The 23,375-nt window shown below is 45.9% G+C and overlaps 1 protein-coding gene across 1 annotated transcript in view; it reads right to left on the bottom strand.

The window, feature by feature from the left end:
• The window catches only part of LOC147211013 (nuclear pore membrane glycoprotein 210-like), a 34,364-nt gene that overhangs the window by 4,666 nt on the left and 6,323 nt on the right, over positions 1 to 23,375 (bottom strand). Inside the window, exons 6-28 of the mRNA XM_086120282.1 lie at positions 20,112 to 20,330; positions 19,566 to 19,739; positions 19,263 to 19,446; positions 18,972 to 19,078; positions 18,193 to 18,297; positions 17,825 to 17,926; positions 17,557 to 17,685; positions 17,172 to 17,299; positions 16,950 to 17,085; positions 14,747 to 14,809; positions 10,994 to 11,173; positions 10,815 to 10,895; positions 10,576 to 10,707; positions 10,285 to 10,443; positions 9,934 to 10,025; positions 9,672 to 9,846; positions 9,043 to 9,218; positions 4,619 to 4,839; positions 4,388 to 4,524; positions 3,579 to 3,696; positions 2,828 to 2,974; positions 1,405 to 1,655; positions 1,110 to 1,314 (exon numbers count right to left, since the gene is read on the bottom strand). Coding sequence (XP_085976408.1) covers positions 1,110 to 1,314; positions 1,405 to 1,655; positions 2,828 to 2,974; positions 3,579 to 3,696; positions 4,388 to 4,524; positions 4,619 to 4,839; positions 9,043 to 9,218; positions 9,672 to 9,846; positions 9,934 to 10,025; positions 10,285 to 10,443; positions 10,576 to 10,707; positions 10,815 to 10,895; positions 10,994 to 11,173; positions 14,747 to 14,809; positions 16,950 to 17,085; positions 17,172 to 17,299; positions 17,557 to 17,685; positions 17,825 to 17,926; positions 18,193 to 18,297; positions 18,972 to 19,078; positions 19,263 to 19,446; positions 19,566 to 19,739; positions 20,112 to 20,330 — 3,421 coding nt within the window. The remainder of the gene's footprint in view (positions 1 to 1,109; positions 1,315 to 1,404; positions 1,656 to 2,827; positions 2,975 to 3,578; positions 3,697 to 4,387; positions 4,525 to 4,618; positions 4,840 to 9,042; positions 9,219 to 9,671; positions 9,847 to 9,933; positions 10,026 to 10,284; positions 10,444 to 10,575; positions 10,708 to 10,814; positions 10,896 to 10,993; positions 11,174 to 14,746; positions 14,810 to 16,949; positions 17,086 to 17,171; positions 17,300 to 17,556; positions 17,686 to 17,824; positions 17,927 to 18,192; positions 18,298 to 18,971; positions 19,079 to 19,262; positions 19,447 to 19,565; positions 19,740 to 20,111; positions 20,331 to 23,375) is intronic.

Consider the following 23,375-nt stretch of genomic DNA (forward strand, 5'->3'; position numbering starts at 1 on the left):
AAACGACGCTATCTGGCCTTTCCCCTGGATGGAAATACGCATGGAGTCTAGGGCCCCCACCACCACCCCCCCTCCTTCTCGGCCATGGACTGATAAGCCGGGACTGTCTTCATGATGAGCAGACCTCGACGAAGCAGCTATGACCTGTACACGCATACACATACACAACTGGACAACCACACGCGCATACACATCCTTGTTATCACCGTCTTCATCGCTCCGATTCTTTTTCCCCCGCGACGTGGTTCGATAATGCGGAGCGCAACGGTGACCGTGCGGCTGGTCATTGTCGGCCGCGTCGCGGTTACCCTACCCTACCCCCCCCCCTTCCCATTCACCCCCCCCCCCCCCCCCCCCTTATACATGTTATGTCTTGTGACTTGTTGTAACTGTCTAATGCTTATTCATGTGCTAGGGTCTTTTTTATCCTGGACTTAAATTATCCTCGGAAGAGGATAGTTCGAGCGTGGTTTTTTTTCCCCTCTCTCTACCCAGTGTTTTTCCTTTCTGAATTCTGATTGTAATTTCCCCATTGCGGGACAAATAAATGATATCTTATCTTATCTTATTTTGCAAGGTTCAATTAATTTCCAAAAAAAAAAGCAAAACAAGGTAGAATGTAAATCTTAAAACTTATTTGAGATACGTCATTTTCAGAACATTTATTGTGCAGCTCTTGATGAAAAGGATCGGTTGGCGAGTAGGTCTAAATCTTGTGTCAGCCAGGCACAAGCCCCTGCACTTGCAGACTCACTTGCAAACTTCAAGTTAATCTACTGCGCGTGTCGACTCGTCATTTCGAGAACATCTTTGACCTGTGAGGAAAAATGGAACGTGCCCGTACCGGGAATAAAAAAATAAATATAAAATAAAATAAAGGCCAAACCGGCACACTTGGCATCTCTTGGCTTGATAACAGCAGTTGGTCACTAAGAGGGAGAACAAGCAATGGGGCAAGCACCCAACCATGTCATCTACACAATATATTTCAGAATTTGCTTCTGCGAGTCATATAGGAATCAAAACTAATTGAGGTATTCCCCTGCATCGAACATTTTCAAGAGGCAACCTTATTGTGACTTCCCATAAACCTGCAGAGGAAAACTGACCTTGCGTGTTTGCACCAGGCTCAGCCACGTGTATCAAAGTGACCGGGATGGTGAGTCTCTGACCCGAGGAGGCACTGCTGATGATAATGGAAGCAGAGCCGGCTGCTCGGAGGTCCAAAGCCCTGATGGTGTACTTTGGTAGACTTGGGGAGTCGCATTGTGCCTCGGCCTTTTGAATACCAATGATGGGAGAACTGGAGACCGCCTAAGAAAAACAAAGATATTTCACTCGATTCGATTTCCTCACACAGACCAGGGCATCGTTATTTTTCTGAAAACCACGATTGCCCCTGACCTCCATGTCTGCTTGGGCAGCAGCTGGAACAAAGACTGTGAGGTCCACAGTTGGATGCAGGTTTGAGAGTGTCAGCTCAGTTAGGTCCGAGTACATGCCGGGCTCTATTGGCAGTCTGGCGCTGACCTGCTCCCCCGAGAAAGCGCTGCCCTCCAGGGCAGCCTTCACCAGCAGGTTACTCATGGACATACTCGCAACTCTGGTCAGTTGGTCTGCCATTGGCTGCAAGGTCACGGAACACGTGTAGAAGCCTATGCCAAGGACAAAAAGGAAACGGGAGGCTGAGGGTGACAGAATGATGACAAACAATGTATTATTAAATTACAGTTTAAAAAAGGCAGTTATAATCCTCCAAGTGGGATCATAATACTTTAGATAGCGCATCAATTCCTGATCTGCTCTCATCTCTGCATTTCTAAGTGAAAAGTAATTTGGTCACATGTTCCCATGAGCACTCGGTTGGAATGAGCAAAGTGGGTGCCTCATTGACCAGGCTGTGGATTCCCTCCGAGGGGTCCGAAAGACAATGAGACAAGCTTTCAAGCATGAGGGAGCCTTTGGAGCTCAATACTTACAACCTGGCGCCTTTTATGGGCAACGTTAAAAACACTCCTTGGGCCACGCTAATACTGATTATAGACTGTAAGCAGTACTTACCTTTCACCTTCACATGGAGTACACAGCACAAGTTTGGTTCATGGCAACCTTGTTCGACAGAGCCCTCATGTCAAAGTTATCAGACGCACTATGACTGAGGGGACATTGAAGCCTCAGATTTTCTTTTTTTTTTTAATTGAATTATGACACACAAGGAAGTAAAATTGCCTGTCTCTTGCCAGGGTTATCACTGTATATGAGAACTGGTTCTCAACTTGACTGACCTGCTTAATGTTAAAGGGACAGCGTGTCAAATGCAATTGCCATCGGGTGGTGAACCAATAGAATGCAATAACCTAAGTTCAAAGGGCATGTACTTCAAAGCATGCGTGCTACGGGTCCTCAGCAAGAGCACAATTTGCAAACCCATCCTCAATTTCTTCCACATAGGTGCAAGCATATGTCATCGCAAACTACCTACCTGAATTGAATGAGTGCATTACATTTGTTGCACATGCTGCAGTCAAGATGTTGAAACAACTAAGTTTGTCTCCTTTGATTTTCCGTAGCAGAAAAAAATAATGTCAAACATGGAATTCACCATTACTAGACCGATAAATATATTTCCATAAAAGTTGATGTGATAGAATTTTTTTTCATATTCCAGAAATTAATAGTGGGGTTTAAAATTAATGAACATTGACAAATCAAATATTGAGTGATGAAAAATGCATTCTCCAGCTCATGACAGACCCACGTGGGGGGGGGGGGGGGGGGGGGGGTCTTTGGCTGTTTCCACAGAAATGTCAAGTCAGATAAGACGTACCACTGCTGGTGTCAAAGCTGATGTGCGTTTTAAAGACGCTGCTTGCTGGGAAATCAACAGCATCACTGGTAAAGCTCAGGTGGCAAGCGACAGAGGTTTCTGGCTGTAGTTGCACAATGGCTTCGGTCTGGAAAGAGGAGCAGGTTCCTGCAGGATACATTACAGTGGCATGAGCGAAGACCGACAATCAACACTGCGGTTACATGAATTAGATGAAGGACGGAAAGGCGGAAGGGGCTGTGCAGAAAGGATTTGAGTGAGAGATTTAATACGCTTCACTGTTCGATATCTATTTGAATTGAAACTGAGGGCTTACAGAGCAAACTGAGGGAAGTTGGTCCGTGTATTTCATTTCATCAAGTATGAGGGCTCACATTGGAGTGCAGTATTGTGCGGGTTTTCACATTAACAGTCTACCATGCTTATGCTTCGTTCCTCACCTGAGCAAGTTGCCTTCAAGGTTCTATGAACCTATGTAACAACGATGCTCCGTTTTGGGTTGAGGAATGAAAAGCAAACCAATTCACTGGACAAACAGCAACAGTTTCAATGTCCAATGATGAAAAATGTTATTTGGCCAAAGAATGTGCTTTTTTGCATTAAACCGGGGGACAGCAATGGTTTTGTAGTTGGACCCCGCTTAATTAGGTACTGATCATAGGAAGTTATAATTTTCATTTTTGTGTGGTGATTTAGTGATTATCGGCATGAGTCGTGACAAAAGGTTGACTAAGTTGAGTCCTTTCAGTACCGATGAGGTTGGTTCCTTGTCCTCTGGTCGTGAGAAAGACTTCAGTCTGCTTGCCAATTTCCACTGGTAAGGCTTGTTGTACTTTTGCAGCTGTGTTGGTAGCCGATTTCACCGCAACCTAACATTCAGGAGAAAAACAATCAATGAATACAATTAGCAATCACAACCTTCTCAATTTTGCTCGGGTCAGATGCAAATTTGAAAAAAGAAACACCTCATGGTTTGATCATACATAAAATAAGAGATACAGTATCTGTATAAATATGCAGGTTACACTCATCTTTGGGGAAATACACTCAATGGGACGCAATGACAGAAGTCATCAAATGTCTCTGGAAAAGAAAAGTGGGGTGACAGTGAAAAAGTAACCAGTGTGTTGAGGCACTGCTTTGACCCTTTATTTTGTCAGGGGGTTGGACGTGATCTGGTGCCTTTCGATATTTTAGGTCTGGTTCCAGAACGTCTAATATCCTTCCATGGTTCTTAGTCGAGCGTTCTATGCTGTTACTTTGTTGGTGCCGATCACCACCTGTTGGGCGACTTTGGCGTGTAGTTTCGTATGTAAACAATTTACTTTGCCACTCATGTGTCATATCTGCTTCGGTGTCCAAATTCTGCTCCTTGTGTCACACTCCGGAGTTCACCATGCATTGTTCAGACAGAATCTGTTATCTCTTCCATGACAACTGACGACCTGAAGCACCGTAATAAATAAATAAATTTCTCTAATTTGGCATGAGGTATTTCAGTGAATTCTATCAGATGAATTAGAATAAGTAGCTATGGTGGATCAAGTCAACGTACTTTACCTCTCTGTATGTTTTCAAAACACCCGGTATTTCATAGTACACAGTCGCTGCCCCAGAGTTTCTGGCTACAGCCGCACCAGTTTTGGAGTCGACCTGGAGTACGGCATTGGCTGAGGAGCTCCAAATACCGTGGCCTCCTGCAGAGAAGAGGAGATTGAAAAAGTTGCCCAAGATGGTCAAACTAAAACTGTTCAGGGGAGTTTACATATTTACATTCGCAAAGTCTCTCACCGTCTTCACTGTCCAGCTGAGCAGTAAAGCAAATGACGTCTCCCACCACCAGCCTCTGGGCCTCTTCTGGCTGAATGGCATGCTCCACAGTAAGCGGAATGTAGTCTGCCACAACAGTGTTTTCACTGTCGTGCACAGACAGCAGTGTGAGACCTGTGTTGACGGTCCGGACGATCAAAGTATGGTTACTGGGCCCAAACCCGACCTGCACCAGATCATCCCTGACAGACAGGAACAAAACAGCCATTAAAAAACTGTGCTGGCTTGTCCAAATATTTCTTTTGCTTTTTTGACCATTAACCATGATTCAAATTTAACGCACGGAAAGAAAGAAAGCCATGATTATACTGGTGATAAAGCAGATACAGCAGCATATTTCGACACGATGTTCGTATTGGTGCTCTGATTTGAGAAGCAGTTTGCATATGAAGCATAACAAAGCTCAAAAAACTGCTGCTGTCGATTGTATTTGGCATATAAATCTTCCATTGGTAATCTCAAATCGAAAATCCGACCAAATGCTGTGGCCAATAATACAAGTATTTGAAAATAAACAAGCAGCGAAGTGTTTTAATTTTGCAGGTATTTTTTCCTAAACAGGTGTTGCTGTTTGCGTCCACCGAAAGAGCATCGCACTCCCAGCTGAACTACATGTACCTGTCAAATCCGAGTTTCTCGTGGAGATTTTAGAACAATTAAACACAGCCTATTATTTTTGTCCGTGGAGTCTCAGCCTTGTATGACACCGATTTTGATTGGTTTCCCCTCAAAGTGAATGTCAGCACCTTGAGTGCACTGTAACAGAATTCATTTGTCGCGAAGAACGATGAGGAGACTTTCCTTCCGTGCCAAACACTCCCACTCATTGAAGTCACTCACACCACAACTGAACTCCTTGTGTTTGAAACCATGGAGAGGGAACAGCCTCGTGAATTAACGTAGTGAATTACAAGGCGCGTCTGCCTCATGAATCCAAACCATATTGGCAGTGTTGAAATGTTGATTTGACAACTAGTCGATTATCAAATGAAGTGAAAATTATTTCTGATCAACCAACTAATTCTTTAGAGACCTTGTTTAATTTTAGACTGTCCAAGACCACAGAATTTCAGACCCAACCAACAGGTTTAAATATTCTCAGATTTCTGGAGTCTTGCATGAGAGCAGACTCAAAATCTTTGTGCCAAACCCAAATAAAAATTTGCAAACATCTGCGTTTACACTGGAAAGCGAACATCAGCATTTTTGCCAATTTACTGATACAGTGGGGCAAACAAGTATTTAGTCAACCACCAATTGTGCAAGTTCTCCTACTTGAAAAGATTAGAGAGGCCTGTAATTGTCAACATGGGTAAAGCTCAACCATGAGAGACAGAATGTGGGGAAAAAAACTCAGAAAATTACATGGTTGATTTTTAAAGAATGTGTTTGCAAATCATGGAGGAAAATAAGCATTTGGCCAATACCAAAAGTTCATCTCAATACTTTGCTATGTACCCTTTGTTGGCAAGAATGGAGGCCAAACGTTTTCTGGAACTCTTCACAAGCTTTTCACACACTGTTGCTGGTATTTTGGCCAATTCCTCCATGCAGATCTCCTCTAGAACGGTGATGTTCTGGGGCTGTCATTGGGCAACACGGACTTTCAACTCCCTCCACAGATTTTCTCTGGGGTTGAGATCTGGAGACTGGCTCGGCCACTCCAGGACCTGGAAATGCTTCTTACAAAGCCACTCCTTTGTTGCCCTGGCTGTGTGTTTGGGATCACTGTCATGCTGAAAGACCCAGCCACGTCTCATCTTCAATGCCCTTGCTGATGGGAGGAGATTTTCACTCAAAATCTCTCGATACATGACCCCATTCGTTCTTTCCTTTACACAGATCAGTCGTCCTGGTCCCTTTGCAGAAAAACAGCCCCAAGGCATGATGTTCCCACCCTCATGCTTCAGTGGGTATGCTGTTCTTCGGATGCAATTCAGTATTCTTTCTGCTCCAAACACGACAACCTGTGTTTCTACCAAAAAGTTTGATTTTGGTTTCATCTGACCATAACACATTCTCCCAGTCCTCTTCTGGAGCATCCAAATGTTCTCTAGCGAACCGCAGACAGGCCTGGACGTGTACTGGCTTCAGCAAGGCGACACGTCTGGCGTTGCAGGATTTGAGTCCCGGGCGGCGCATTGTGTTACTGATTGTAGCCTTTGTTAGTGTGGTCCCAGCTCTCTGTAGGTCATTCACTAGGTCCCCCCAGCACCGTTCTTGTTTTCATTTTGACGCCACGGGGTGAGATCTTGCATGGAGCCCCAGATCGAGGGAGATTATTAGTGGTCTTGTATGTCTTCCATTTTCTAATAATTGCTCCCACAGTTGATTTTAGTGATGGGGCGAGCGACACTGGTACGTAGCACAGTGCCGAGAGCTCAAGAATGAAACCCCGTATCGTGCGTGTATTACTTGAAGAAAGAATCACGTGACCAATCCGGGAACTGAATCGTTTGAATGTGCTGCGCCAAAGTGTGTTTATAAGGACACAAACTGTATCAACATGTCGTGGGTTTGTTGGCTGGAGTTTTGCGAAATTATGGATCGTTCTAAGAAGTTTTCCCCAGTGTGGAATAATTTTGATCTTGGTGAATCTTTTTCTCCTTTGAGCATTGTTTACTGTTATATACTGGGGTTTTTTTAAGTGGCGCATTGCACCCACTTTATCAGTTTATCAAGCGAATGGCCTGTTATACATATGATAGTCAGTTAAAGAGCTTTACAGTTGCTTTATTCATTTTATTTTATAATTGCGAGATCCTCCATAAATGAAGTCCAACGCTGCCTGTCAGAGGCAAACACACCCAGAAAAGAAGACCCTTTACAATATAGGAAATAGAACCAGAAAACATATCCACATCTGCATCAACTTTTATTTAAAACTCTCTGCTCACTATCGTCATCTGAACCATGTGAAAGAGTATTTTCTGAGGCTGGAGAGCTGGTGTCGAAGATGAGAAATTGCCTTGGAGCAGAGACACTCCAAAAACTTTTGTTCCTCAATAAAAATTCATAAACTAATCACTTTTGTCTATTATTTCGACATAAGTTAAAAAGCTGAATTGTAATTCAGATTTGCTATATTTTACATGCCAACTCAGTTTAGCATTTACACAAACAAGGAATTTCTTTACCTGCAATGATTTTATAACGACTGCAGGGGTCACCATTGGGTGACCAACAGTGTCAATCTAGTGCTGACAGAGTTTGTGAAGTGGGTCAATACACTCGTCCCATCACTGGTTGATTTATTTACACCATGCGTTTTACCTATTGCAGATTCAGTCTTCCCAGCCTGGTGCAGGTCTACAATTTTTCAATGGTGTCCTTCGACAGCTCTTTGGTCTTGGCCATAGTGGAGTTTGGAGTGTGACTGACTGAGGTTGTAGACAGGTGTCTTTTCTCCCAATAATGAGTTAAAACAGCCGCAATTAATACAGGTAACGAGTTAGACCTCATTAGAAGAAGTAAGACCTCTTTGACAGCCAGAAATCTTGCTTCTTTGAAGCTGACCAAATACTTATTTTCCGCTCTAATTTGCAAATAAATTCTTTAAAAATCAAACGATGTAATTTTCTGATTTGTTTGATCTGTTTTTTTTCCCACATTCTGTCGCTCATGGTTGAGCTTTACCCATGTTGACAATGACAGGCCTCTCTAATCTTTTCAAGTAGGAGAACTTGCAGTATTGGTGGTTGACCTCACTTATTTGCCCCACTGTATATCAAGACCCAAACTAGCAAATGAAATATAATTAAGTTTTGATGGTCCTTTTTTTTTTTTTTAAACAAAAGGCAGCCAGGTATCAATACGACCACCCAAACTCATGATGTTCAACCATGTTTTAAATTTTTAATTGGAATGATCTTTGAATAATGGCTAATTTAGGCCACAGATTGGGGCGAGAGCAACTCAGTCTCCAAATCTGCTGTGTAAACACAAATTTAGAAAAAAGTTGTTTGAGAGACACGAGTTTCCATCTTGCCTGATGTCTAGGTGCACTTGAGCAAGACGCTGAGTCCCCTCAAACACACTGCAGAGATGCAGAAGCATTTGTGCAAGATCAAATCTGACCACCTATCCTTATCCCTCCTTGCCTGCAAGTGTGGATGGTCTCGGTCGGTGCGGTGAATGGCATTCAAGATCGAGAGTGACAATTCAATGAAGTGAATTTTATATCATTAATTAACATGTTTCGCTAAATGACATTTTGAAAGAAATCCAGAAAATTATGTTAATTATCCAAAGTTGTTGGCACTTGGCATCGTACAACAGACTCGTCAAGCAAACACGTTTGAGCGACTTGTGGCTTTTGGCGCACCACTCCTCAGCGACTAGCACAAAAATATTAATGAGCACTGACAGGGAGAGTGGAAACTGACCTGTTAGTGGAGAAGGTGAGATGGCTGTTGGAGCTGTGCAAGACCTCTCCAGTGCTGGTATGAAAATAAACTGGGAAGGTGAGGACTATGCCCAAAGGGAAGGCTTTCAGGCTCTCCTTGGTGTACGTATGTAACACTGGACTGGTACTGAAGCGCACATAGGACACCGGCACCACCTGAGGGATGAGGATGGTGGCTGAAGAGGGCAGTGTTGCCTTCAGGGACAATGTCAACTCAAGACTTTGTACAACTGTTTATCACAGAGCAGACGGCCTACAAAGCTCCCGTGAATATAAATGTGGGTGCACATTGCAACAGGAAACACCGTCAAAGACGCCATCTCGACAAAACTGAAAAACATCATCAATAACATTCTTTTTAAGATCATTTGACTATTTCATTAATACGAGGGGCTTATAAACTCGGGTAATTATGAAAGCATGGGATGTATTTATTTGTAAAACGAACTGGGACAAGGTGTCTCGTCTCGTATTATGGATGACCACTATTTGAGGAATTAGTCCACTTGTTGCAATAGAATTATTTTTTTCTGGATTAGAGAAGTGGTGAAAATTTGGTCACCGAAAACGTTTACCCGAAACAGGTCACAGGAACCCTCTCAAACTGACCTTGACTGCAATGATGAGAGTCTGATTGACACCAAAAGACTCTTGTAAATTAACGAGCAGTAGTGACGTGCCAGTGATTGACCCAGAGTGGAGGAAGCCCTTTTCATCAACTTGAGCGATAGCAACCTGGTCAGCGTGATCCAGCATACGGTATGACAGTGCACCCACGTCATCTCTAGTACACAAGACAATACAATAATTACAGATCAGTTCGTCTCAGCATTTCATTGAGCAACAAGACCAACATGCGAGTTGAATTAACCTGTTTGTGTGAAGTTTGAGGATTGAGTTTGGAGTCATGAGAATCTCTTCGGCCTCGACTTTGGGATTAATCATGTGCACTTTGTCATAGACCTTGAGGCAAACGTCATGACAACATCATTATGAAGGCACAAGTGACACGTCGGAGTCTGACACACTGTAAAGTTGGGTGCATTGGTCCTGAATATACACTCTTATCCCTTCATAATATTCCACAGGCAAATAACTTCACTGCTCTGCCGTTTCTGACGGTTAATTTGGAAAGAGGCAGCAGAGCATGAGGTTTGTTCACTGTGGTGATTAGCTCATATTTGTCTCAAATCTAAATACAAGACAATTTTTAGAGCTGTACCTGTATTTGGACCTCATCTTCGTGGTCTGGAAGATTACCAGCAAGTTGACCAAAACCAGGGTCGACAACTCTGAGGACAACCTTGAGCCCAGTCTGCCCTCTTGTCCGACCAGTCACACTCATGCCGAAATTGTACTCCGAGTTAAGCGCCACGTTAGCCTGAGATTTTACAAGAGCAAATCAAGTAAAAAGTGAATGGGGGTAGGACAGTGAAGATAGCTACTTCAGTAAATGCAGAGACAGCATGCTGCAAGTCAGCCTGATAAAAGGAACCACTAAAGAGAAGCATACCACAGAGTGTCTCGACTGCACATCCAAGATGTCCTTTTTGGTAGTGGACCAGTGGAAGCTAAGTCCCGGCAGAGCATTCGCAAATGTGAAGGGTGTTTGACTATTGGTCAAACCCATCACATATACAGGCATCTACAGAGGGAATAAGATGCAACAAGGGCCAATGCCAATCATCTTCTCCAAATTTTTATTTCATTGGAAACAGAATTTACTTAAAATGTACATTCACAAGGCTGTACCTGCGCTCCCGTCTTGATTCGTATATTGGGTGCTTGAATTCGAATGGCAGTCAAACGCACAACTTCAACTTCCACTTGATCCTGAAAAACACAGGACTGCCATGAGCAATTGCATCTGTTCGAAGAAAACTCACCTGCATCACTCCATCTTGTTTTTTTTTGTTTGTTTGTTTTTTTACCTTTGACACAACAACCAGCTTGCCCGTTTCAGCATCGACAACTTGGATGAGTCCCGTCACCGTGACGTTACCAGTGGTCATACCCTTGACGTGACCGATGTGGTTTACAGAGGCGATGTCCTCATTCGTGAGAGAAAACAGAACATTGGACTGAGCCTGCGGGCCACCCTCAGATTTGATCTGGAGACAGGGGTATAATTGAGTTCCTCACAATAGAGATTTTAGCAGTGTCATTCGAGAGCCAAGATATTTCAGAAAAGTCATGGTCATTCATAATTACAGTCAAACAATCATTACATGAACCTTTTCCATAAACTCTCTGAAGTGGTACATCACTTGTGTATTCTCCGTCCATCCATTCTTTAACACTTATCTGGGTTGCGGCGCAATAGCAGGGAAGCCTTGACTTCCCACTCCCCAACCACTTCATCCAGCTCTTCACAGGCCAGCCGGGAGACATAGTCTCTTCAGTGTGTCCTGGGTTATCCCTCTAGGGCGGGGGTCGGCAACACGTGGCTCCGGAGCCACATGCGGCTCTTTAGCGCCGCCTAGTGGCTCCCTGGAGCTTTTTAAAATGTTTGAAAATGCAAAAAGATGGGGGAGTGAAAATATATTTTTTGTTTGAATATGGTTTCTGTAGGAGGACAAACATTCTTAACATTGGACGAACATTCTTAACATTTTCCAATGCTGTGAAAATATGTCAAATAAATATTACATTTCAACATTTCTGTGAACGAATATTTGCGTCATAGCCTGCGACACACGTTTTTGGCAGAGCGGTATGCCAGACAGGTGGCTGTTTCAAGAAGAAACGGCCTTTCATGTCCAATTCACCGAGGGAACTGGCAAAGAATGGCAATCAGAAGGGCCGAGAGAAGCGTTTTAAAATGGTACACGTCAGCTACGAAAGTTAACACGCTGAGAAAAGTGTGTCGCGTGCATCGTTCATCTTAGCCGCCGTTCTGGCTGTTGCTCATTATGGCAGGCGTGCGTAAGTGTGTGTGTTTGTGTGCGTATGCAGTCATGGGTCAATCGCGTGAGGCTGGTTGATCGAAAAATAGAGCTTTGGTCAAAATAGGTTGGGCCCCCCTGCTCTCCAGGATGCATTGCAGAAAAAAAAAACATTTAATCGCGAAGGCTCATTGTGTGTTTGTAGCCAACTTAGTCATTTTGACTGTAGGCTAATATAGCTAATATAGATACATACAGCGTGTGTTGCCTTCTTTATGAGGCTTTTAGTTTGTTGTGGCTCCAGACACATTTGTTGCCGACCCCTGCTCTGAGGCCTCCTGCCATGCTCGGAACACATCACCGTGGAAGCGTGCAGGAGGCATCCTAATCAGATGCCCTAGCCACCTCATCTGGCTCCTCTCGATGTGGAGGAGAAGTGGCTCAACTCTGAGCCCCTCCCGGATGACCGAGCTTCTCACCTTATCTCTAACAGAGAGCCCGGGCACCCTGGAGAGGAAACGCATTTCGATTGCTTGTAACCAGGATCTCATTGTTTCGACCACGGCCCACGGCTCGTGATCATAGGTGAAAGCAGGAACGTAGACGGAACTCTAGACTCGTGAATCTAGAGCTTCGCGTTTTGAGTTAATGCCTTCATCACGACAGACTGATCCAAAGTCCGCATCACAGCAGACGCTGCACTCATTCGCCTGACAATCTCCTGCTCCATCCTGCACTCTTTCGTGAACAGGACCCCAAGATTGTACTTAAGCGCCTCCATTTGGGGCAGCATCTCATCCCCAACCCGAAGGGGGCAGTCCACCCTTTTCCGACTGAGAACCATTGTTTCAGATTTGGAGAAACTGATTTTCATCCCAGCTGCTTCACACTTGACTTTGCTCGAGTGAGAGTTAGATATCGCAGCTTGAAGAAACCAAAAGCTCCACATAATCAGCGAAGAGCAGAGATGCAATACTGAGGCCAACAAAACGGAACCCCTCAACGCCTCGGCTGCACCTAGAAAGTCTGTCCATAAGGGTTTTGAACAGAATCGTGACAAAGGGCAACTTGGCGGAGTCCCCTCCTCACTGGAAACATATCTAACTTACTGCCGGCAATGTGACCCAAACTCTGACATTGGTGCAATAGGGTCCAAACAGCCCGTATCAGGGGATTCGGTACCACATGCTCCCAAAGCACCCCATAGAACTCCCCGAGGGACACGGTCGAACGTCCACAAAGCGCATGCACCATTGAGGACCCTGCCAATGATATAGAGCTGGTCCACTCTTCCACGGCCCAGAAAAAAACCACACTGCTCCTCCTGAATCTGAGACTTGACTTCCCAATGGACCATCCTCTCCAGCTGCCCTGAAATTACCTTAATGACCAGGGAGGCTGAGGCGTGTCATCCCCCTATAGTCGGAAGACATCTTCCGGTCCCTCTTCTTAAAAAGAGAGATGACCAACCCGGTCTGCCAATCCAGATGCACTCTCCCCGATGACCACGCGTTGTTGCAGACGCATGTCAACCAGGACAGCCCACTGCATCCAGAGCCTTGAGGAACTTTTGGGTGGATTTTATCCACCCCCAAGGCTTTGCCACCGAGGAACTTTTTAATCCACTTTTCAAACACATGATAGGAGAGCCCACCTCAGAGTCCTAGGTGGAGTGAAGGAAGTCTTCGAAGTATTTTGCCCACTGACTCACAACGTTTTGAATCACGGTCAACAACGCCCCATCTGCACTATGCAGTGTTCATGGTACACTGCTACACCTTCCTGAGATGTTGGATGGTGGAAGAGAATTTCCTCGAAACCCTCCGGATGTCAGCTTCCATGGCCTCGCCAAACTCCTCCCACGCCTGAGTGTTTGCCTTGGCGATAGCTGAAGCTGCGTTTTGCTTGGCCAGCCTGTACCCATCAGCTGCCTCTGGGGTTCCACAAGCCACAAAGGCCTTTTACAGTTCATTATGGACAATCCATGACGAGTACAGAAGTCAAAGAACAAAAAGACTCGATTTCTGATTGGTGATGCCATTCCTCCCAATCATGCCCTTCCAGGTCCCACTTTCATTACCCACATGAGCATTGAAGTCACCAGCAGAACGACAAAGTCCCGAGAGGGAGCGCTCCAGCACACCCTCCAAGGACTCCAAAAAGGGTGGGGACTCTGAACAGTTTTTCGGTGCATTGGCACAAACAATCAGGACCATCCCACTGACCGAACCCAGAGGGAGGCTACCCTCTCGTCCGCCGGTGTGAACCCCAAATGACAAGCGCTGAGCTGGTGGGACGATGAGTATGTTCACACCTGCTCTGCGCCTCTGCAACTCCAGAGTGGAAGAGAGTCCAACCCCTCTCGAGAGAAGTGGTAGCAGAGCCCAAGCTGTGTGTGGAGGCAATTCCGACGATATCAAATCGGAACTTCTCTGGGAAGGGGGACCCACAATGCCTCTTCGGGCTGAGCCTGGCCGGCCGGGCCCTTTTGGGTCTAGACCCAGCCACCAGGCGCTTGCCAATGATCCCCACCTCAAGGCCACTTGGGTATATTCCCCTTTGTAATGTTGAGCAATTTGAGGGGGTTGTGATTAGATCACAGTGCTTTTTAATAAGCATAACAGCACACTTAAAGAGGAGCTGGAAAGGAGAGCATAGAGGCCAATGCTGTTTCCGAAAGAAAGCCTGGCAAAGGTCCCTTTTGGAAGATTAACTGTGGACCAAATGAACTCTTCTGGCAAGTTCAACTGAGGCCATCTACTGCCAGCATAAAAATCAATACGCCACATTCAAACACACCTGCATCATTGCTCCAATCAGCAGAGTCATTTTCCGGGGGGTGAGTTTGAATGGTGGAAATACCTATTGAGATAAACCAGTGACACAGAGTTTATACAGTCCTGATAATGACTTAAGCAGAGATGAAAGTGAACTTTCCTGAAAATTCCTGGGGGGAAAAAAAAATATATATATATATATATACTGTATATATCAGGGATGGCAATGGCTAGTGATGAAAATATCGGGAGGGGCGTGGCCTGGACGGGGGCGTGGCCACTTACAAAAGTGGCACGAAACATGCTGAAGATGAAGTGTATTCAATTTCCACACTATTTGAAACTTGAACAGAAAAAAATGAACAGATTGTTCACTATTCTTTCAAGTGAAAATTTGTGCAATTTTGCTTATGCATTCCTGGTGAGCACCAATATGTAACTTCAAATTTGCTGCTCAAAATCAAAACTAAAAAAGGAAACACATTCCCTGCCATATTTAAGATTTGTTCATTACGTGTATTCATAAAGTGTTGTGTAAATGTGATAAAAAGCTGTTGACTCTTATCTCATACAGGGATAGTGAAGTCCCACACTGTTTACTATATATAGGTTATGAATGCCCGCGACCCTCGTGAGGATCAAGCGGTACGGAAGATGAATGAATGAATGAAAGGTTATGAATGTATTTTATTATATAAAGTGGATGTCTATTTACAGTATATATAACAATATACAGTTTCATGAGGTAGAATACTTTATTTTCTCTTCATTTTCAGCTTTTTAGCAAGCGCTAAAAGCTTATTGGTCCTCTCCGTCTTTTTCCACTCTCTTTTTAGCCAACTCCTCTTGTTTTTACACATGCTCCAGGCTGTCGAAAAGAGTTTGAGATCGAGTAGTTACTTTTCAGTAGAAATGTCTGTTTTCGGTGTTTCACAGAGGTTGCGTGACTCTGTAAAGCTTTCCATCCTCTCGATCCGTATAGAATGACATTGTCACACAGTGTACACAGAGCTTTACCGGCGACATAGAGCTTTTTCACGAAATCCGACACAAGCACAATGGTTCCTCTTTACTGTTTCCTACTGGGGACACCGTCAGCTTTCTATCAAACCAGTCCCATCGAAACGTGTTTTTCAGATCCGCATCTATCTGACGCACTTTAGCTTCGTCGCGAGTCTCGATAACATTCGGCATTCGCGAGAAAGGGGTTTAGGAAGGCGAACACGGATTGGTTGTGATTTGCATTTGCCGATATAGCGACCAATCACAACAAGTAAGACATCATACACGTCCAATCGCAGGGCTGTTAACAATCGGAAGATGGAAAGACTGATGATCGGGAGAGCTCGTGAAAACTCGACGATAAGGTACATGACCCCCCCTAAAATTTTCTCAACAGATTTATACTATTCACAAAAATGATCAATTTAAGAAATAAAACGGCGGATTTTCGCGTATCCGCGGAAAATTGCCATCCCTGATATATATATACGGGGCCGTACCTGGCCGATCACGCATAAATTTGTTTACACAAAACGCTATTCAAATACTCGACATTCAATGATTAATCTGCCTTTTGTGTGCACACGTGCACCATTTGTGACTTCCGTTCTCGCCGAAATTTCAAAATCTCAGACATTGGCGAGGCCATGACAATGCGAGGGGAGGGGTGTCACTGTTGTAGCGAAGCTACTCGAGCGAAGCACGCCTCAGCAGTCGATAGCCCGCTGCTCTCTGCTGTGTGTGCGTCAGCGTGAACATGTACACGCGCGTGCCTTTTGGTTTCAACCAATCAGCGCCGACACAACCGACGTCACAGATCAAAGAAGCTTTGATCGACGACAACAGCTAAGCTAAGCTAAGCTAGCCGAGACGACACAACGCTCGAAGTCGGACGGACACGTTTTTCTGCTAATCTGTGTGTTTCCTTTTTTGTCCAAATACAGATTTTTTACGACAACTGTCTTGTCCATTGTGGCTTTTATTCGTTCCACTAGGGTTTAGCAAGTGTGTTTATGTAGAGATCTCTTTTCTGTTACTAGTGTTCGTGCCTCAACATGTCTACGCTCGTGAAAGCAAAACAACGAACTCAAACACGTGTTCGTTCAATGTTGTCAACTAATATCCGGATTAATTTTAGGCAATTTTTCCTCAATTTTCCAGAGGAATTTTCATGTACATTTGAAAATCCGGAATTCCTTCAGAAACGTCAGTAAACAAAATACCTCAATCTGTTGAGGGGCAGATGACAATTTTCTCTCATTTCTGTCCACTACAACAGCTGACAAGGTTGTCTGGCCAATAGAAACACCTTTTACCAGGTAAACCGCAGTGTCGTGTTCTGTAGACTCTGCTACTGGTCTGGAAAAGGAACATAAAGGCATGTCCATTAAGGTTAAGATATTTTGAACAAGAAAAACACATCAAGTCTCACAGCCCTTACTTACATCAATGAGACGTTTGAAGACACTGCCTTAACTTTCAATTTCATGATTTGGAAATAACTGACTGGGAAAGGCTTCTTGTTATCATCCAACACTCTGACATAACACCTGACTGACTTGCCCATTTCCACCTGTAAAGGAGACAGATGAGGCCACTCAAGAGGGAAATCATCAATTCGGTTCACCGGAAGAGCAAACCTGAAGACCAAGTTAACTCCATGAATATTAAAAGTTGAGCACTTTTACAGAACAAACAGATCAAGGCCACTGAGGCATGTCTGGAACATGTGCGTTTTTGTTTGTTTGTTTATTCTGTACTAAGAAGGATCATCATGTCGAGCGGCTCCAGCATCAACCACAAACAGGAATTATCAGACTGGAAACAGACCTTGTCGACCACTCTCAAATTCACCTCCAGGATTTCAGAAACATGCACTGTGGCTTTGGCTGTCGATGGGGATGCCAAACAAAGGTCATGAACCATCACTTGTACCACACCTGGCTGAATGGGGGCAACCTGGGGACATGAAGGAATTCAAGTGAGAAATTCAAACTGGCAAGGGTCATCATTCTTTATCACTTGTGCATCTAGACTGTGAATTTCAATGTCCCATTCCCTAATTCACTTGACTAAAACTCCAGATGTCCCTACATACCTGAGCTGTTCCTTGGGTGTCCTGCAAAACCACATCTGCAACACAGTTAACACTGGTTTTGATCACAAAATGGCCCGACCCCTCTCGCAGAGCAAGGTTACCCTGCAAGGAAAACACACACGTAAAAGCTTTTGAGCTAAGTCAAAATTGGTATTGGATCAGACTTTCATTGGTTGAGCATGCTGTGCTAGTCGCATCAACAGGACCCCACCATAATTCTGTTTATTTCTCCAGACATGTCTGAGGCTAGCAGGGCCCCACTCAGAAGAATGAGCAGGGTCAAACTAAGATGAGCTAAGATGAAGTCATTTGCAGAAAGAAAGAATACTTAACACCAAATGCATGGACTAAACAGTAATCAATCTTACCCGCATATCTGGGTGGTTGTATAAGGTCAGTGTGTCAGGAAAGATGTGCACATCTTCAACTAAAATGAGTTCCAATGTTGCTGACACAGGTGCAAATGTGCCAACCTATCCACAAGAACAGTCAAAAAAGAATGAGGATATACAGTAGTACAAATTTGGATGAATATAAAATGCATAAAGAGTCCACACGTTTGACAACATCACAAAAGAAAAATGCATTATGTAAAATGTAAAAGTTCATGATCAAGTACTGGTAGATAATCACAATGCATTCAGACCGAATCTGCAGAATGATCTGATACATTTCAAAAGTCAAGCGATATTGACTGTAATTGCGCCATAAAGATGGGGAGCTGCTAAATTCTTGTGGCAAAAGAAACTCATGTATTTCTACTTTTTGTGAGGAATTGCACAAAATCAAACAAAAAAATAAACAGCTGAAAACATGAAGGAATTGAGCAGCCACATTCGGTGCTGTTCGTTACCAAAGCAGTGACTTCATATTTACAACCAACATTAACATGCGCCTTTCCTTGTCAAGCTGCTGATAACCTTGTGGTAGAAAGCATTGCTGTCAATGAGGCCTTGACAATAAAAGGCAAGTGTAAAAGTGAATACACAAAACACTGTAGTTTGGAGAATTTGTTCCAGTTATATAGCAGATGCGTACCAAGGAGGGTTTTAACATCTCTCAGGCACAGGCCAGTAGGTCACAGTCACAGCAAGGAGAGAAAACAGACTGCTCAATGATCAGATCAACTGAAAAATGTGACACTTACTCGACTCTGAATTTTGGCTGCTTTGATATGTGACAGCTGGTAATCCAGCACTGTTGCCGTGATGGCAACAATCCCCGATTGATGATGCACAACAACGGTCTGTCGGCCTGTTACAGATGACACAGAGAGGAACTGCGATGCAAAAATCCGTTTGATAATTTTGGACATCAAAGAACGACAGCAATGAAAATTCAGTGAAAGCTTCTTTCCAAAAAGCTCATCAAGAGATATTTGGTATTAGGTCGCTTCAAGTATAACCTTTCAACAACTTTTAAGCGCAGACACTTTTACCATGTAGTTTCATCTGTTTGTTTTCATCCTCAAAGGGTTGAAGCGTCAGAGGCTCGAGACTGGCCAGGGACACTTTGCTTGATTCCCACATGATGCTCAGTGAGCTGAAGTTGTCAAACGTCCGCGCTTGGTGGTCAAAAGCTACAAGGTCCAGAAGTGAGTTGCGGCAATTTGAAACTGGGACCTTAAAGAACAACCCAAACATAATCACTCAAAATCCCATTTGATCATTTTACAAAAATACCATCATATCAATACTCAGGTGGGATTGTCATATTGAGGAGGGGGAAATAACATGCGTACCACGTATTTGTTCTGCTGCCACAGAGGGCATGCTAGTTCCTGCTGCGGAATGGCATACACCGGGACCAGGGTGAAGCGTGACGGAGGAGCGCAAACAAACTTGACAGATGCCCTCTCTACAGCGGGGTAAGGGTTGGTCATGCTGACCTTGTTTCGCATCCTCACCTCCAGCATCTGCACATTTATGAAGGATCACTGCAACGCTCTGACACTGGGTCACCATTGAGAATACATTTCTTCTCTGGGATCAGAATACAATTATACAATACAATACATCCTGATTTATATAGTGCTTTCACAACAGCTGCAGCTGTAACAAAGGGCTCAACAAAACAGTTAACATAAAGTTGTTGGAACTAACTTTCTGTTGGATTAGTAGTGTGTTGGGACATCAATGCTGTGCCCAATGCTACAGAATAAACCTAGAAATCTTTGAAGAATAGAATGTTGAGCACTTGTTTGTGTTGTTAAATTAAGAAAGGCCATGCCCATCTAGTCCCAATGATCTACATCCAGTTTGTTATTTGGTCAGCATGGAGGATTTACCTGCTCTCCCAAGGCCCTGCAAGTTGCTCTGACCAAATGCTGGTCATAATTATGGGACAGTGGGCTGGTCAGAGTAAGGCTCACACTTTCTTCTTCCTCAGCCTTCAACTCATAGAAGAATTTAGAGGGCTCCAGAACCCAAGGCCGAGGCCCTCCCTCGAACAGCATGTCTTTCGAGGAACCCAGCGTCACCACAGCCACGGACACAGGGTCAATAGCCTGAGAGCCAAATGAGATCATCGGGACAATCGCTGTCATTAAAACATAAAAGTGTGTCTTCTTTTCTTTTAGAGATGATTTATTTCAACAGACTATCAGGTCCCCCTCCGTGAGTCGTCACCTTACCGTGGTGGAGGGGTTTGTGTGTCCCAATGATCCTAGGAGCTAAGTTGTCTGGGGCTTTATGCCCCTGGCAGGGTCACCCATGGCAAACAGGTTCTAGGTGAGGGGCCAGACAAAGCACGGCTCAAAGACCCCTTATGAAGAGAAATATATATGGACCAAGGTTTCCCTTGCCCGGACGCGGGTCACCGGGGCCCCCCTCTGGAGCCAGGCCTGGAGGTGGGGCTCGTTGGCAAGCGCCTGGTGGCCGGGCCTACACCCATGGGGCCCGGCCGGGCACAGCCCGAAGAGGCAACGTGGGTCCCCCTTCCCATGGGCTCACCACCCATGAGAGGGGCCAAAGGGGTCGGGTGCAATGTGAGCTGGGCGGCAGCCAAAGGCGGGGACCCTGGCGGTCCGATCCTCGGCTGCAGAAGCTAGCTCTTGGGACATGGAATGTCACCTCTCTGGCAGGGAAGGAGCCCGAGCTGGTGTGTGAGGCAGAGAATTTCCGACTGGATATAGTCGGACTTGCCTCCACACACAGCCTGGGTTCTGGTACCAGTTCTCTCGAGAGGGGTTGGACTCTCTTCCACTCTGGAGTTGCTCAAGGTGAGAGGCGCAGAGCAGGTGTGGGCATACTCATTGCCCCCCGGCTCAGTGCCTGTACATTGGGGTTCACACCGTTAGACGAGAGGGTTGCCTCCCTCCGCCTTCGGGTGGGTGGACGGGTCCTGACTGTTGTTTGTGCATATGCACCAAACAGCAGCTCAGCATACCCACCCTTTTTGGAGTCCTTGGAGGGTGTGCTGGAGAGTACTCCTGCTGGGGACTCCCTTGTTCTGCTGGGGGACTTCAATGCTCACGTGGGCAATGACAGTGAGACCTGGAGGGGCGTGATTGGGAGGAACGGCCCCCCCGATCAGAACTCGAGTGGTGTTTTGTTATTGGACTTCTGTGCTCGCCACGGATTGTCCATAACGAACACCTTGTTCAAACATAAGGGTGTCCATATGTGCACTTGGCACCAGGACACCCTAGGCCGCAGTTCGATGATCGACTTTGTAGTTGTATCATCGGATTTGCGGCCGCATGTTCTGGACACTCGGGTGAAGAGAGGGGCGGAGCTGTCAACTGATCACCACCTGGTGGTGAGTAGGCTCCGCTGGTGGGGGAAGATGCCGGTCCGTCCTGGCAGACCCAAACGTATTGTGAGGGTTTGTTGGGAGCGTCTGGCGGAATCCCCTGTCAGAAGGAGTTTCAACTCCCACCTCCGACAGAGCTTTTCCCATGTTCAGGGGGAGGCGGGGGACATTGAGCCCGAGTGGACCATGTTCCGTGCCTCTATTGTTGAGGCGGCCAATCTGAGTTGTGGCCGTAAGGTAGTTGGTGCCTGTCGTGGCGGCAACCCCCGTACTCGCTGGTGGACACCAGCAGTAAGGGATGCCGTCAAGCTGAAGAAGGAGTCCTATCGAGCCTTTATGGCCTGTGGGACCCCAGAGGCAGCTGACGGGTATCGACTGGCCAAGCGGAACGCAGCTTCGGTGGTCGCCGAGGCAAAAACCAGAGCGTGGGAAGAGTTCGGTGAGGCCATGGAAGCCGACTTCCGGACGGCTTCGAGGAAATTCTGGTCCACCATCCGACGTCTCAGGAGGGGGAAGCAGTGCACCACTAACACTGTGTACAGTGGGGATGGGGCGCTGCTGACTTCGACTCGGGACGTTGTGAATCGGTGGGCAGAGTACTTCGAAGACCTCCTCAACTCCACCAACACGCCTTCCTTGGAGGAAGCAGAGCCTGGGGACTCTGAGGTGGGCTCTCCTATCTCTGTGGTTGAAGTCACCGATGTGGTTAAAAAGCTCCTCGGTGGCAAGGCCCCGGGGGTGGATGAGATCCGCCCGGAGTTCCTCAAGGCTCTGGATGCTGTGGGGCTGTCCTGGTTGACACGCCTCTGCAACATCGCGTGGTCAACAGGGAGAGTGCCTCTGGATTGGCAGACCGGGGTGGTAGTCCCTCTTTTTAAAAAAGGGGACCGGAGGGTGTGTTCCAACTACAGAGGGATCACACTCCTCAGCCTCCCTGGTAAGGTCTATTCAGGGGTGCTGGAGAGGAGGGTCCGTCAGGAAGTCGAGCCTCAGATTGAGGAGGAGCAGTGTGGTTTTCGTCCCGGCCGTGGAACAGTGGACCAGCTCTACACCCTTAGCAGGGTCCTCGAGGGTATGTGGGAATTCGCCCAACCAGTCTACATGTGTTTTGTGGACTTGGAGAAGGCGTTTGACCGTGTCCCTCGGGGAGTTCTGTGGGGGGTGCTTCGTGGGTATGGGGTACCGAACCCCCTGATACGGGCTGTTCGGTCACTATACCACCGATGTCAGAGTTTGGTTCGCATTGCCGGCAGTAAGTCGGAATCGTTTCCAGTGGGGGTAGGACTCCGCCAAGGCTGCCCTTTGTCGCCGATTCTGTTCATAACCTTTATGGACAGAATTTCTAGGCGCAGCCGAAGCGTTGAGGGGATCCGTTTTGGGGGCCTCAGTATTGCATCCCTGCTTTTTGCAGATGATGTGGTGCTGTTGGCTCCTTCAAACAGGGCTCTCCAACTCTCACTGGAGCATTTCGCAGCCGAGTGTGAAGCGGTTGGGATGAAGATCAGCACCTCCAAATCTGAAACCATGGTCCCCAGTCGGAAAAGGGTGGAGTGCTCCCTCCGGGTCGGGGAGGAGATCTTGCCCCAAGTGGAGGAGTTCAAGTATCTTGGGGTCTTGTTCACGAGTGGGGGCAGGAGGGAGCGGGAGATCGACAGGCGGATCGGTGCAGCGTCTGCTGTGATGCGGACGTTGTATCGGTCTGTCGTGGTGAAGAAGGAGCTGAGCCAAAGGGTGAAGCTCTCAATTTACCGGTCGATCTACGTTCCAACCCTCATTTATGGTCACGAGCTATGGGTCG

The sequence above is a fragment of the Hippocampus guttulatus genome, chromosome 1 (assembly GCF_054856545.1).
Source record: "Hippocampus guttulatus isolate MCC_2025c chromosome 1, RoL_Hgut_1.0, whole genome shotgun sequence".
NCBI classification, from domain to species: domain Eukaryota; kingdom Metazoa; phylum Chordata; class Actinopteri; order Syngnathiformes; family Syngnathidae; genus Hippocampus; species Hippocampus guttulatus.